The 15,146-nt window shown below is 45.8% G+C and overlaps 1 protein-coding gene across 1 annotated transcript in view; it reads right to left on the reverse strand.

Moving 5' to 3' along the window:
* Positions 1-15,146, reverse strand: part of LOC143102791 (ras-related protein Rab-26-like) — a 134,947-nt gene that overhangs the window by 9,647 nt on the left and 110,154 nt on the right. The window contains exon 6 of the mRNA XM_076266597.1: positions 534-599. Within this exon, the coding sequence (XP_076122712.1) occupies positions 534-599 (66 nt within the window). The remainder of the gene's footprint in view (positions 1-533; positions 600-15,146) is intronic.

The following is a 15,146-nucleotide window of genomic DNA, read 5'->3' on the forward strand; positions in this document are numbered from 1 at the left end:
GTGTGTGTGTGTGTGTGTGTGTGTGTGTGTAGGGGGGGGGGGGGGGTCCAGAAAGAGGTGCAGGATGTGCCTGTAGAGGTGTTCTCCTCTCCAGGGCATCAGAACACAGCTCCTTCTTGCTGGTGTTTTGTTCCAAAATACTATATTTATTAATACTATATTTATTAATACTATATTTATTACACCAGATCAGATCAGCCCCCTGAACCCTCAAAGCAGATACTGTAGTTCCACAAAAACTTGGGCTGTATTGTTTTTAGGGAGTCCCTTTTAGTAATACATGTCATATACATATACTACAATACATTAGTAATACATGTCCACTCTCAGTTGAGCTTCATGTCGGGAGAAAAGCTCATATTTGCTATCTGATCCTTTGGCCCAAATAACAAGACCAAAGGTGTGCCCTATGGTATGGTTGGACAGAGTGACCAGCGTGGTGTGAGTGTCGGTGTAGATGTGCTGCGCTTACCTTGTTCCCAATCAGAGTGACCAGTGTGGTGTGAGTGTCAGTGTAGATGTGCTGCGCTTACCTTGTTCCCAATCAGCATCACCACCACGTCCTTCTGGGCGTACTCATGGATCTCCGTCAGCCAGGCCTGTAGGAGAGATCACACACAGGTGAGGTCAGTGAGATGGACAGGTGACTCACGCACAGGTGAGGTCAGTGAGATGGACAGGTGACTCACTCACAGGCCTGTGGAAGAGAACATAACACACACAGGTGAGGTCAGTTGGATGGACAGGTGACTCACACACAGGTGAGGTCAGTTGGATGGACAGGTGACTCACACACAGGTGAGGTCAGTGGGATGGGCAGGTGACTCACACACAGGTGAGGTCAGTGAGATGGACAGGTGACTCACACACAGGTGAGGTCAGTGGGATGGGCAGGTGACTCACACACAGGTGAGGTCAGTGGGATGGGCAGGTGACTCACACACAGGTGAGGTCAGTGGGATGGGCAGGTGACTCACACACAGGCTCACATCTGCTTTACTCAGTATGACATTTTTGGATAAATAAAAATATTCTAAAAAAATGAATTTATTTGATTTATACTTTCTTTAACCAGGGCATTAATCACATTGTGTGAGACAAATGTATCTTTTCCAAGTGAGTCCTGGCCAAGAAACTCAGCACGTAGTGAAAAGGAAAAGAAAACATTCACCATAAAAAGCACAACCAAGCTCCAGAAAGGGAAAAAGCATTCACGGTGATGACTTCCAACACATTTGATTGGTTTTGCGAGGGGGCTGGTTAGTGGGGGATCCTCTCAGTATAGGTGAAATACCTGGTGTCAACCCTGTGATCCGTTTTTCTAAAGTTTTTGGCTAAATTCATATTTCAAAGGTGCCTGTGGCAGCTGACACCAAAGGGTTAAGTAAAATCCTCCGTCAACGTGAGGAGCTGGATTCTGCAAGGGGAGCACGGTACGCGGTAGTGTTGTCAGCCTGGCAGCTGCATCCCGTCACAGCTGCACATACTGAACACATCTGCAGCACGGTCAAATGAAGACACTATGGAAGATGAGCTGTGTGTTTTGGTCTGTTTGTGATTGAGGTTGACAGCATGCGTACTCGTAGCTCCATGTCTGAGTCAGAGCATTTCTAAGTCTAAGTGCATTGGCCTGCCCTGAAGCCTACTGTATGGCTTTCTCCTGTGTGATAAGCATACATCTAAAAAAAAACGTCAGACACATATGCACACTTGCGTGCATGTGTGTGTGTGTGTGTGTGTGTGTGTGTGAGAGAGAGAAAGAGAGACAGAGAGGAGAGAGAGAGAGAGAGAGAGAGAGAGAGAGAGAGAGAGAGAGAGAAGAGAGAGAGAGAGAGAGAGAGAGAGAGTGGGAGAGATAAGAGAGTGCAGTTTTCCTGTCTGAAATCTGATTGCCATCTCAGGTAGTTCTGTTGCTGTGCAACTTCAATTTCCCATATGAAAGCCCCATCATCTGTGGCAGTGCAGTGCTGTTGATGGAGACAGGGAGGGGCCAAAATTGCCGAGGCCACAAGTAAACAAACGGCCGGCGCCGCCTGAGCCAAATGAAGCCCCAATGCATTAAAAGGAAGAGGAAGCCCATAATAAAGCTTTATTACAGGCAATCAGAGAGGCAGCCAGACAGAATCAACAATTAGGCCCCCGGTCATGTACCCAGCACAGCACAGCACAGCACAGTACCGGCCTAATGCAGTTTCACAGCATCTTTACAGCTGTGGTCAGTGGAGCTGTGTGTAATGTTGTCCAACCAGTGCACTACGTAGATATGGCCTCGTATCCCAAAACATATAGCTAGGCATCTTTACAGCTCTGGTCAGTGCAGTACGTAGATATGGCCTCGTATCCCAAAACATATAGCTAGGCATCTTTACAGCTGTGGTCAGTGGAGCTGTGTTTAATGTTGTCCAACTAGTGCACTAGATATGGTCTCGTATCCCAAAGCATATAGCTAGGTATCTTTACAGCTGTGGTCAGTGCAGTACGTAGATATGGACTCGTATCCCAAAACATATAGCTAGGCATCTTTACAGCTGTGGTCAAGATGTAGCTGTGTGTAATGTCCTTGCACGCATGCGGTCAGGGCAGGGCAGGATGGGGATCAATAGCGCCCTCTCAGATGTATCCCCCTGAGCTGCCGCGTTGTGTTACGCCTGTTGTAATTACATCAGTTAACGAAATTATGCTCTTAACGAGCCCAGCTCTGCATCAGATCAATACTATTGAAAAGGAGAGTAAACACGCACACTGAAAGTCAACATACACACACACAATCACACACACACAAACACCCACATAGAGAGAGAAAGAGAGAGAGAGAGAAGATATACAAAAGTGCATGAAGACAGATGACACTAACACACACACACACACACACACACACACACACACACACACACAAACACACACACACACACACACACACACAATGCTTTTCAGCAGGCACAAAGGACCAAAAACAAACAAAATTAGACAGCTTGTTTGTGAAACATAAATAATTCTTTATGGTGTTGTAGAGAAGCCCCAGATGAATGCTAATTCTGTTTCCTGTAATCTATGTATCAATAGATTATTATTTGCTGTTTGTTTTTCATGATCACGAACAAAGTGGATGGTTTTGGTAAAAAAGGTAGTTTCTTTGCACAGGGTCCACTGAGAAGACAAAACTGCTGTGTTTGCCAGCATGATGCAAACAGAAAACTATGTACAGTGTAATACATTTTAATGAGCTTCACACCTCATGGTGTTTACAGAGCACAGCTTTTATGGCTAGGCTGTGACTGCATGGTGTCTGTGTGAGTGTGTGTTCGTGCATGTGTGTGTGTGTGTGAGGATGTGTACATGTGTGTGTGTGTGTGTTGTGCATGTGAAACCCTAATGGCTTTTGTCTGATTTAGATGCACTGCTGGGGGAAGACACATTCTTATGCTGAGCATGTATGTATAGACGCTCACACACTTAAAGGCTTGTGTATAATAGGCTCTGTCAGACTGGCATGGTGTGATTGACAACTTAAAGGTCTAGTTCTTGTTTATGCATAGTGAAGTAGAAATTCATTTAAAGGCCCATCGTGGCTCACTCCATTGAAATGTCACTGTTCTACGCAACTGATTTCAATCTTTAACTGCCGTTGACTTTAGATGAAAAACAGACATTTCCTGTCCTTTTGTATTTGTGACATGCTGTGACTGCGCAGGCGTGAGTGAATAATTGGTTTGTTTTCTTTATGTGTGAAATGAGAGCATGTGACAGAGAGAGAGAGAGAGAGAGAGCGAGAGAGAGAGAGAGAGAGAGAGACAAGACACCCCTCTTTGTCTAAACCCAATTACACATGGCATTTAACAGCCATGCTCCTTCGTCTTGTATCCATGTAATGGGGTCAAAGGTGTCACATTTGATACACTTAGAGGAAAAGATGTGCTGGAATGTGTCATATGTCTACCAGACATGAAGCCTGAATTAAACCACGAGACACATTTGGAGACGAGTACTGAGCTCCAAGCTCCATTCAGTGCTACTGACGGGCTACATGACATCTCTGTGTGTGTGTGTGTGTGTGTGTGTGTGTGTGTGTGTTTGTGTGTGTGTGTTTGTGTGTGTGTGTGTGTGTGTGTGTGTGTGTGTTTGTGTGTGTGTGTGTGTGGGCACGCACGCACGGTCAGGCAGGCCAAGGTTGCGTTCCCCAGGGCACGCACGGTCAGGGAGAGGCAGGCCAAGGTTGCGTGGAGGTGTAGGAGTCAGGCCTTTGGTCTTAATTAACACAGCAGGGAGACTCTCATCAGACTCCATCAGTGATTATGTACAGAGAGAGAGAGAAAGAGAGAGAGAGAGAGAGAGAGAGAGAGATGAGAGAGAGAGGAAAGAGAGAGAGAAGAGAGAGAGAGGAAAGAGAGAGAGAAGAGAGTGAGGTCTCACAGCTTGTTTACAGAGCACCACATTTTTAATTACACAGTTTAAGATGAGCAGCCTAGTTGGAAAGGCTCTCAAATAAACCCTTGGAGAGGGGGAAGGCTTTACTGTGCGCTCTCTCTCTCACACACACACACACACACACACACACACTTGAGGAATACCAAGAGCTTGCTCCACGGCTGACATGATGAATGGCCTGTTTGACGGCCCTTACTGGCCGCTCCCCTCTTTTCTACGCTTCACTCACTTTTCCTCCCTGCTTAAAAACACTAATGGATCCAAGGTCAATATTTCTGCAGGACATACAGTACTGTGTATGTGTCTGTGTGTGTGTCTGTCTGTGTGTGTGTGTGTGTGTGTGTGTGTGTTTGTATATGTGTATTATGAGCTGTGTCATCTGCAGTCATCTGATTTTAACACCTATCTAAGGAGCCCAGCACTAATGTTAACATTCAAATCAACATTTTTTAGTTACACAGGACTAAGTGCCTGCAGCTGTTCTTAAAGGAACACGCCACCCAAAATCAGTAGTAATATATATTCTTACCTTAACTTTCACGAGTTGAGTCATACCTCTCCCGCGCCGGTGTTAGCATGTTGCTATGCTAGCGGGCTCTGCCGTGGCCGTAGAGAGAGGAACATAGCAGTAATCAAACACCTCCACATTTTCCCTACTTAAATACAGTTGCACGAGTAGTTGATAAAAATATGTACCTCACACAACATGAAACGTGGCGATTTTCCAAGCGAATAAACAGGAGAACTACAATGTGTGGCGCAATGTCATGCTTCAGGGAAAATGTGGAGGTGTTTGATTACTGCTATGTTTCTCTCTCTAAGGCCACGGCAGAGCCCGCTAGCATAGCAACATGCTAACAAAAACGCCTCGCGACAGAGCGTTTGAGTGCACCTACCGGCGCGGGAGAGGTATGACTCAACTCGTGAAAGTTAAGGTAAGAACATATATTACTACTGATTTTGGGTGGCGTGTTCCTTTAAAACATTTATTTAACCAACCAACCAACAGGCATTAAGAAACACAAGTACTTCACATGCCAGTAACCTGCTGATGTCTGTTTCAGCTTATTCATCAGGGAATTATGGTCTGTTCAGTTGAGCAGAATCAATATGGATGCTCAGATTAGACTGTAGGAGATTTAAAACTCATTAGAGAGTCAATGGTGGAATAACAGATAATGGTCATTACAGCAATAACCCAGTGGAATGGAACCAAGGACCCCCCCCCCCCCACACACACACAAGACATGTTGCTCTGACTATGCACTCCCCCCGTCAGTTAAATCAGGGCGCTTGGCATCACCAGAATGATTGTGTGTATATATATATATTTATATATGACATCTTAACGCTTTTACATCAGTAATATAGATGCACATAGTGTCACCAAGGACTCCCCTTCCCCCATCCATCCCTCCATCCCTCCAGAGGCTGTGACGGGGCTGTGAGTGCAGTGCATGAGCCACGCCAGAGAGGCAGCGCATGAGGTTAACTCTGCCCTATGAGCCACCACAGAGAGGCTGTGCCTTCAGCAGAGGCATCGCTCCTGGGTGGAGAGGGAGGCATCGCTCCTGGGTGTAGAGGGAGGCTGTGTCTTCAGCAGAGGCATCGCTCCTGGGTGGAGAGGGAGGCATCGCTCCTGGGTGGAGAGGGAGGCTGAGGCGTGCTGCTGCGCGGAGCTCCGAGCGCCGAGCGATCTGTCTGTGTTAGCGCCGTCTGCGCTGACAGCAGGTTGGCATTATATCACACGAGCTGTAAGCGTCGAGAAAAGGTCTGTCACGCCGACATGAGTCAAGACTCTGACGTCTCTCTGGAGGTCACTGGCTTTGTAAAAGGACTGCCGAGACCGCCGACGCATTCTGCTCTCAGTAAAGGTCCCTTATCTGGCTGCCGTTAAGGCCAGCACACCCTGCCTCTCTCCAGTATGGCACTGTAATGAGAATTATAACCAATCACATATGAGCAGCGTCCACACGGAATAATAATCAGGCTCTGCTGAATGTCCAGTACAGGGTCCCACTGCCATTGGCTAGAGGGAGAGGGATATTTAAACCGAGAGATATAGCGACCATTATAGTTCAGATAATGGGTTGGCTGAAGTTGCTCAGCGAAAGACATGCACGGAATGTGTTATCCCAAAGTCATGACGTCTTGCATTCTCAGTGAACAAAGGTACCATGTAACCATTACCTTTTTACAGTTCCCATTATAGTTATCGATGTCGGGGTGGACTCAGCCTTCCATTAGATAGATAGATAGATAGATAGATAGTTTATTGATCCCCAAGGGGAAATTCAGTCTTCAGAAGGTAGAGCTCCTTTGTGAAATAGACCATGGATCTGCATATATTAGAGGAGTTTTAAGACTGTTCTGTGTTCTGTTCTGTGTCAGTGAAAACACACACACAGGTGCACCCATGTGTTTGGAACTAGTTACTGCAGTCTGGCTCACGGGTTTGTGTTCCCAGATGGCCTCGAGTCTGCCAGTGAAAGTGTGTTTGGCAAGGTCACGGCCCACGCTCCAGAATGCCTCGCGGGGATCATACAATAGTGACCGCACAGCCAGGAGTCCACCAGGAGCCGTGCCGCACCTCCACGTGTTCCCTACTGAGAGGGAGAACAGGTGGAGCTTTGGGTGGAGGTGGGCTAATTTCACCCTTACAAAAACACCCTTGCCAACGAGCCAAAATACTGTAAGTGTCAAAACTGCAGTTTTTGAGGAATTCCTTGCAGTTCATATGCATAAATGCAGTATTTTGGACAAGGCACTGCATTGCAACTACATTGTATTTCAGACAAACTGCAGAAGAACTGCCAGCTGTTTTTTGTAAGGACAGTGCTGCCATGGTGAATGCCCAAAACAGAAATAGAAACTGGGCATGAATTAGGTGAGGGGACGTAAGACCCAGGAGGCGCTGGGCATGGATTAGGTGAGGGGACGTAAGACCCAGGAGGCGCTGGGCATGGATTAGGTGAGGGGACGTAAGACCCAGGAGGCGCTGGGCATGGATTAGGTGAGGGGACGTAAGACCCAGGAGGCGCTGGGCATGGATTAGGTGAGGGGACGTAAGACCCAGGAGGCGCTGGGCATGGATTAGGTGAGGGGACGTAAGACCCAGGAGGCGCTGGGCATGGATTAGGTGAGGGGACGTAAGACCCAGGAGGCGCTGGGCATGGATTAGGTGAGGGGACGTAAGACCCAGGAGGCGCTGCAAATGTGTCACATCTGCTTCGGGACTTCTGTTTAGAACACCGTTTTAAGTATATCAGTGTCAACATGACCACCAGTCCTCTCTGCCGACCTCTGCATCTCAGAGGCATGTTTACGTTTAGAGTCTAGAGCAGGGGTCAAACTCATATTAGCTAGATTTTAGAGCAGGGGTCAAACTCATATTAGCTAGATTCTAGAGCAGGGGTCAAACTCATATTAGCTAGATTCTAGAGCAGGGGTCAAACTCATATTAGCTAGATTTTAGAGCAGGGGTCAAACTCATATTAGCTAGATTCTAGAGCAGGGGTCAAACTCATATTAGGTAATGAGCCGGATTTGTTGGAATGAGACCTCGTGGGGGCCGTCATTGTCATGGTCATTATCATGTTTCTGCATGGGTATCAGAGTGTTGTTAGATGATATCACTTATGAGCAAACAAGTACACAATAATGTACTGCTGTCATATACTGCTCTTTCTCTCTTGAAATGTCCTACAGTGTACATCCATGTTAGTTTTTCCACATGTTCCTTCCTGAGGATGGTTTGTATAGGTTTAATCAATTTATCATATCATAGAGACAATGTTTATTACACATTGTTGAAGACAACTGGATGTGAATATATTTTTTTCTAATTGTCCCTTCCTACCTAAAACATCTGGGGGGCCTTATGAAAGCTGCTGGCGGGCCTGATCTGGGCCCCGGGCCTTATGTTTGACACCCCTGGTCTAGAGAGAGATTTCCTCAATCCGAATCACTCTCAATTAAATTTCCTATTCACCCTGTTTTTCACAACTAATTTCTGCATTCCTATCGCCAAGGCAACAGAGACCTATAACAGCTACACAAGTGGTTTTCTCTCTCTCTCTGATACACACACACACACACACACACATACATTTGCTGGTGCTTGGTGCTTTTCCAAAAGGTGCCTAAGGTGCCTAAAGTGTGTAGAGCAGTCCATGACATGATGTGTGTGTGAGCGTGGAGGATGGATTTAGATTCGCAGTGGGACGGCGGCCTCAAATGACAAACAAGTCATATCCTGAAGGGAGTAGCATGATGAAATGGACAGAAAGGCGTCCTCTTCCAGAAGATTCTCTCAGCAAGACATCAAGAAGGAAATGCAAGAGTGCTGAGGAGGACAACAGGTAGAGAGTGAGAGAGAGGGGGAGGGAGGGGGGAGAGAAGGAGAGAGAGGGAGAGAGAGAGGGAGAGAGAGGGGGAGGGAAAAAGAGAGAGGGGGGGAGGGGGGAGAGAAGGAGAGAGAAGGAGAGAGAGGGAGAGAGAGAGGGAGAGAGAGGGGGAGGGAAAGAGAGAGAGGGGGGGGAGAGGAAGAGAGAGAGGGGGGGGAGGGGGGAGAGAAGGAGAGAGAGGGAGAGAGAGAGGGAGAGAGAGGGGGGGAGGGAAAGAGAGAGAGGGGGGGAGAGGGAGGAGGGAAAGAGAGAGAGGGGGGGGAGAGGAAGAGAGAGAGGGGGGGGAGGGGGGAGAGAAGGAGAGAGAGGGAGAGAGAGAGGGAGAGAGAGGGGGGGAGGGAAAGAGAGAGAGAGGGAGAGAGAGAGACGGGGAGAGGGGGGAGAGGGAGAGAGAGGGGGGGAGAGAGGGGAGAGAGAGAGGGGGGGGAGAGAGTGGCAAAAAGAGTGTGAAGTACTAGATAGATAGATAGATAGATAGATAGATACTTTATTGATCCCCAGGGGAAATTCAAGTACTCTAAGTAAAAGTGAAGCTTTACACAAGATACACACACACACTAGTGTTTCTCACAGAATTGGATTCAATTTGTGGCGGTAGCTGACTTGGACAACGTGTTCTACAAAGTTAAAACAAAGGTTCCTACTTCTCCTTGGGACAAGCACTTTTGAATTTTGGAAAACACTTTTCCATTTACATCGGGATTTTGCAAACATTCAGCAGGGTTGCCAACTTTGGGTGTTTGGCTGGAGTGAGATTTTGTGAAGTCATAGTGCGTGTGCGTTAAATTTTTCCCTAAACCTAATTTTAAAAATGTCTGTCCCCAGACTTTTTTGCTATGTACAGTATAATCCATGATTTAAGTTTCTTCAAAATGTACAATTATTGATTGCACTTGAAAACAAGACCAGTGTTTTAACCCTGTGGCATGGAAGGATTATGAGCCACTGGGCCCCTGGGCACAGACATGAAAAGGGCCCCCCTGCCCACCTGAAAAAGGTAGTAGCTTAGTAGAAAAAAAATGAAAAATAACCCCTTAAATGATGACTTCTGGCGAGTTTTGTGGAAAGAAATTGACAGATTGAGACTTATGAATGTGTGTATGAGTGTACGTATGTATCAGGGATGCAAATAGCCTAAACTATTTTTTTCCACCTACCATTGTGGCTGGTGGATTCCAAAGTCTACCAGCCACTAGAGATATGAACATTTGATGAAAAATCATGACCAAAATGATCACGGTTATTGGTATTGCAATATGATTAAAATGTGGTGACTTTTCTTCTAAACCTACCATCAATGTTGGACAGAACTCATAATTGGCCTGCCCTTCATGCCCAGTAGCAAAAAATCTAAAGGTCAACAGAACAGCTATAGTGTCATAAAAGTCGTGTGGCTCCTTTAAGACCCAATCCACTGGTGTGAGTTCTGGAGCCATCCAACTTTATCTAACTCTATACTATCCTACATCATCTGATTTTAATATTATGTTTAGGCTACAGTATATTTAACATTTAACATTTATTTTCTATTTGGCCTGTTATGAAATTATGCATTGACCAATATAAGCACACTTTTTAAGACACTTAAATACATGCATGCTTAGCATTTTGTGAAAACAAATCATTATGGCTACATCCACAAACTCTTAGCCATGAGCTATATATCCTCTGATTTTAATATTTACACATATGTAGGTATTTAAGCACAGCTCAGTTTTAAGACGCTTAAAGCCCAAAATTGGAGACCATATAGAAATTTGCTACCATTTCAAAACCGGATTACTCTGGAACGGCTTATTGTACAGGGGATTGCATTACACCTTTGTGTTCGGTAAGGTCTGCTGTTTATGTTTATGGTTTGTCATGTGTGGAACGAAAAGTTTGTGAGATATTCCTCCTATAGGAATTGAAATGAGCGCAGAGCTATAGCCTAATATGATTATTTCTTGAAAGTTAATTTATTTTTCTCGGGAACCGTTTATCGCAGCAAATAGCGGCTATAGCACCTTATAAAAGATGAGAAAAAGTTATTTCATGTGATGTCTGTGAGGCTACTTCGCGAGTAGTTCCTATAAGAATGGGCGGCCACAATTTATGTCGGTCTGCCTCATGTCTAAAGCAGCATGTTCCGTGAAGGTGCCGCGGACCGGATTAAAATAGCATGGTCAGCGAATCAACAAACAGAGAAAACTGCGCTGAGAACGTTGTAGGCGGATATTAGACCTACCTGCTGTTGGTCTAAACATATATATGCCTTAAACTCGTATCCTGTCATTTAGAAACAATGCTGTGGTCTAGTATAGTCATCAACAAAAAATGAACGGATTGCAAAAAAAAATTATGGATTTGGCGTGACATTTCTTGAGCGTGCGTGAGAGCGTGAGATTGGTGCTGAAAGCGTGAGTGTCACGCCAGATGCGTGAGAGTTGGCAACCCTGCATTCAGTGTCAGAGTCAATAAAATGAGCCCTTCAACGAAATTGACAAGCAGTAAGTAGGCTAAGCATGCTAAATTCTACATCCAAACAGTATTCTAACGTTAGCTTTGAGATACTGCTTGATTGCATAACTTAACTTTAAGTTTAGTCTCTTCAATGTAGCCTACTGTGTTGTGATAAGACCTTAGCAGAGTTAACTTCAATGCAGCAGTTTTGAACAAATTTGCGCAGCATGGTCACAATGCTAAGCGGATTTAATAGCAATTTAGCCAGACGTCTTCTATGCAATGCTTCTATGTGGCAACAACAATCTAGCCTCGTGAGACCATCCTGATCTCGCGAGCTTCAGGGTTTCACTCGCAGATCAGTCTGGATACTTTCCGTTAAAGAAAATTTGGAGCAGTTCACCGAACGTCCAATCAGCGTTGGCTTTGAGGCGGGTTGAGGTGTGACGCAACGAACAACATGACGGCATCCACAGAGATGAGCATAGCTATCGCGCAAGTTTTATTCAAATTAGAAAGTATTCCTGGGTAAACTGTGAAGCTATGAGTCTCAGCCATGCAGCTGGGAGGAATGAACGACACAGACATCCTCCACGGCTGATTCCAGTTCATAATGGAGGAATATACTATCTTCAGAAGTGTAGGGCCTACCGTGAAAACTTGATGGGAATTGTCGTTGATTAGGTTCATAAACGGTAAGTTAAAACATCTTAACGTTTGTCACGTTACCTAACTTAATTGTATGTTAAACGGCATTAGAAGAATACTTTGTTCATCTAATTGGTTGATTTGGCCCGTCGATAACCAACAAAGGTGGTGATAGACAGATGGTTTATCCAATCAGCTAACCAGTATGTCCGCCCCTTCCCAAAAGTTCTTCAATGAAAAGTTCCCAGATGGATATGCGGAGCAAATCCATCTGGCGGAGTCAGGTTAACAACAATCCTTTAACAATCGTGAATATTTTGTTAAATGCACATGCAGAGGAGGGGCAGCCGGCTACGAGAGAGAGCGGGGCGGGGCAAGGAAAGGCTGCGTGCGTAAAAAGCGCAGCTCAATGGCAATGCAAGGATTTGATCTTATATTTAAATTAAATTAAATTAAATTAAATTAAACATAGAATATTCATCTGTGGCGGCCGATTTTGATTTTGTGGCGCCCCGCCACAGATTAGTCAATGTATGGGAAACACTGCACACACACACATACTGTACACACACACACACACACACACATAAGCACTCTCTCTCTCTCTTTCTCTCTCTCTCACTCACTCTATCTCTCTCACACACACACACACACACATACACACACAAACGCGTTCAATCCGCTGTGACCAAAATGCTTTCTGCCTTCAATATCTGCTCATATGTTATGTATTCATGTGCCATGTGTTCATCCATATGCGTTGACTTGAGATACACGAGGAGGCATACGTGTATTAATGTGTGTGTGCTTATGTATGTACAGTAGACTCATGTTAGTACAATGTGTATGTGTGCATGTGTGTATGTGTGTGTGTGTCTGTTTTTTGGCCCTTCCAATTCTAACTCTGGACAGACTGTGGCCAAACATACGGCTGTCCAGTCCCCGAGCACAGAGCGCAGCATGCTAGCTCACGGAACGGGTCATTTCTGCAGCCTTGGCAACAGCCCTCCGATGAGAACTCCGGAGCAGGAGAAAGAGACTTCTCTACAAGGACACAGAATGCAAATCTGCCCTCTTTATCTGAGTGAAGCGCTGAAGTTGGAGCCAAATTTGGCCACGCAGTAAGGAAGAAAGTAGAACTCTGTATGCTTTGGCCCTGCTGTTGAGGAACACGGCAATCTTTTGGGCTATTAGCTTATTTGCTGTCCACCCCAGGGGCAGACAAGAGGACACATACAGTACCCTTCTCTGTTCTGTGTCTGCAATAACTCCGTCTGACATTGTTAGCCTAGCTTAGCATAATTCACTGGGAGTGGGTTAGACCAGTTAGCCTATAGCTAGCTTGTGGGACACTGACTTGAGGGCATCTGTGGATGAGAACTGTTAAAGGTGCAGTTTGCTATTCTATCCAAACACACAACAACACAAATTCAGCACATTGGGGCTCGTAGTCAGTCTAGCTGTCCATCAATTTGAGTTTTGTTGGTTAGATCCATCCATTTTGTCTTTAGATTAAGGACCAAAAGATGCTGCAGTCATGGTGACGACTTCTATTAGTTCTGCAAGCCTGTGTGAGCCGAGAAAACAGCACAGTCATTCAGTCTGGCTGCTTTTCAGAGTTTGCCTTTGCATGTGCTACGTGGTATGCAAGTAGTAGAAAAGTAGACAACAAAAATAGACAAACTGATGTACTGATGATAGGCTATGTTTTTCATGGCCTGTAACACACACACACACAGACACACACACACACACACACATTTTGGTTTTTCTTGGCCTGTAACGCTGTTTCGGCACTTTGAATACAGTTTTGAACATCTCTCAGCCTCTGAGTGCGGTTGCTACTTTCTACTTGACTGAACTTTATGCTGGAGTGACGCACTGGACACAACAAACCGATCAGATGAAAGATGCAGACGCCACCTCTACCTGCGTGCTGTGCAGACGCCACCTCTACCTGTGTGCTGTGTGTGCAGACGCCACCTCTACCTGTGTGCAGACGCCACCTCTACCTGTGTGGTGTGCAGACCTCTACCTGTGTGCTGTGTGTGCAGACGCCACCTCTACCTGTGTGGTGTGCAGACGCCACCTCTACCTGTGTGCTGTGCAGACGCCACCTCTACCTGTGTGCTGTGTGTGCAGACGCCACCTCTACCTGTGTGCTGTGCAGACGCCACCTCTACCTGTGTGCAGACGCCACCTCTACCTGTGTGCAGACGCCACCTCTACCTGTGTGCTGTGCAGACGCCACCTCTACCTGTGTGCAGACGCCACCTCTACCTGTGTGCAGACGCCACCTCTACCTGTGTGCTGTGCAGACGACACCTCTACCTATGTTGTGTGTGTGCAGACGCCACCTCTACCTGTGTGGTGTGCAGACCTCTACCTGTGTGGTGTGTGTGCAGACGCCACCTCTACCTGTGTGGTGTGTGTGCAAACGCCACCTCTACCTGTGTGGTGTGCAGACCTCTACCTGTGTGGTGTGTGTGCAGACGCCACCTCTACCTGTGTGGTGTGTGTGCAGACGCCACCTCTACCTGTGTGTGTGCAGACGCCACCTCTACCTGTGTGGTGTGTGTGCAGATGCCACCTCTACCTGTGTGCTGTGCAGACGCCACCTCTACCTGTGTGTGTGCAGACGCCACCTCTACCTGTGTGGTGTGTATGCAGACGCCACCTCTACCTGTGTGGTGTGTGTGCAGACGCCACCTCTACCTGTGTGCTGTGCAGACATGCTGTGATTGTGTCTCTACCTACATGTGTGTGGTGTGCAGACATGCTGTGATTGTGTTGTCTGTTTCAGTCCAGAATGAGCAGCACTCTTAGCATTTTGTTTTCCCAGTTGGCAAAAACACCTGCTATGTGGTTTATTATTATTATTAATAAACCTATAAAACATATTTATTATTATTATTATTATTATTATTAATAATAATAATAATAAACCTATATATTATTATTAGTAATAAACCTATATAACATATTTATGAATAATAATAATAAACCTATATCACATATATTATTATTATTATTATTAATAAACCTATATAACATATTTTAGTGATTAATTGGCTATGATATGATTTGGTTGTATCAGTCAGCCTCTGTGTATGTTTGGCACTCTGGCAGAGTGTGTTTGAGAGTGTTCGAGTCCCAGTGGTTACAGAGGCAGGCTGGGGGAATGAGAGCCCTGCTCCTGGTTACAGAGGCAGGCTGGGGGAATGA

The sequence above is a fragment of the Alosa pseudoharengus genome, unplaced genomic scaffold (genome assembly GCF_046254945.1).
Source record: "Alosa pseudoharengus isolate Yale_2024_CS ecotype anadromous, Long Island Sound unplaced genomic scaffold, YU_APseudo_1.1 YU_APseudo_1.1_scf_4, whole genome shotgun sequence".
Taxonomy (NCBI): Eukaryota; Metazoa; Chordata; class Actinopteri; order Clupeiformes; family Clupeidae; genus Alosa; species Alosa pseudoharengus.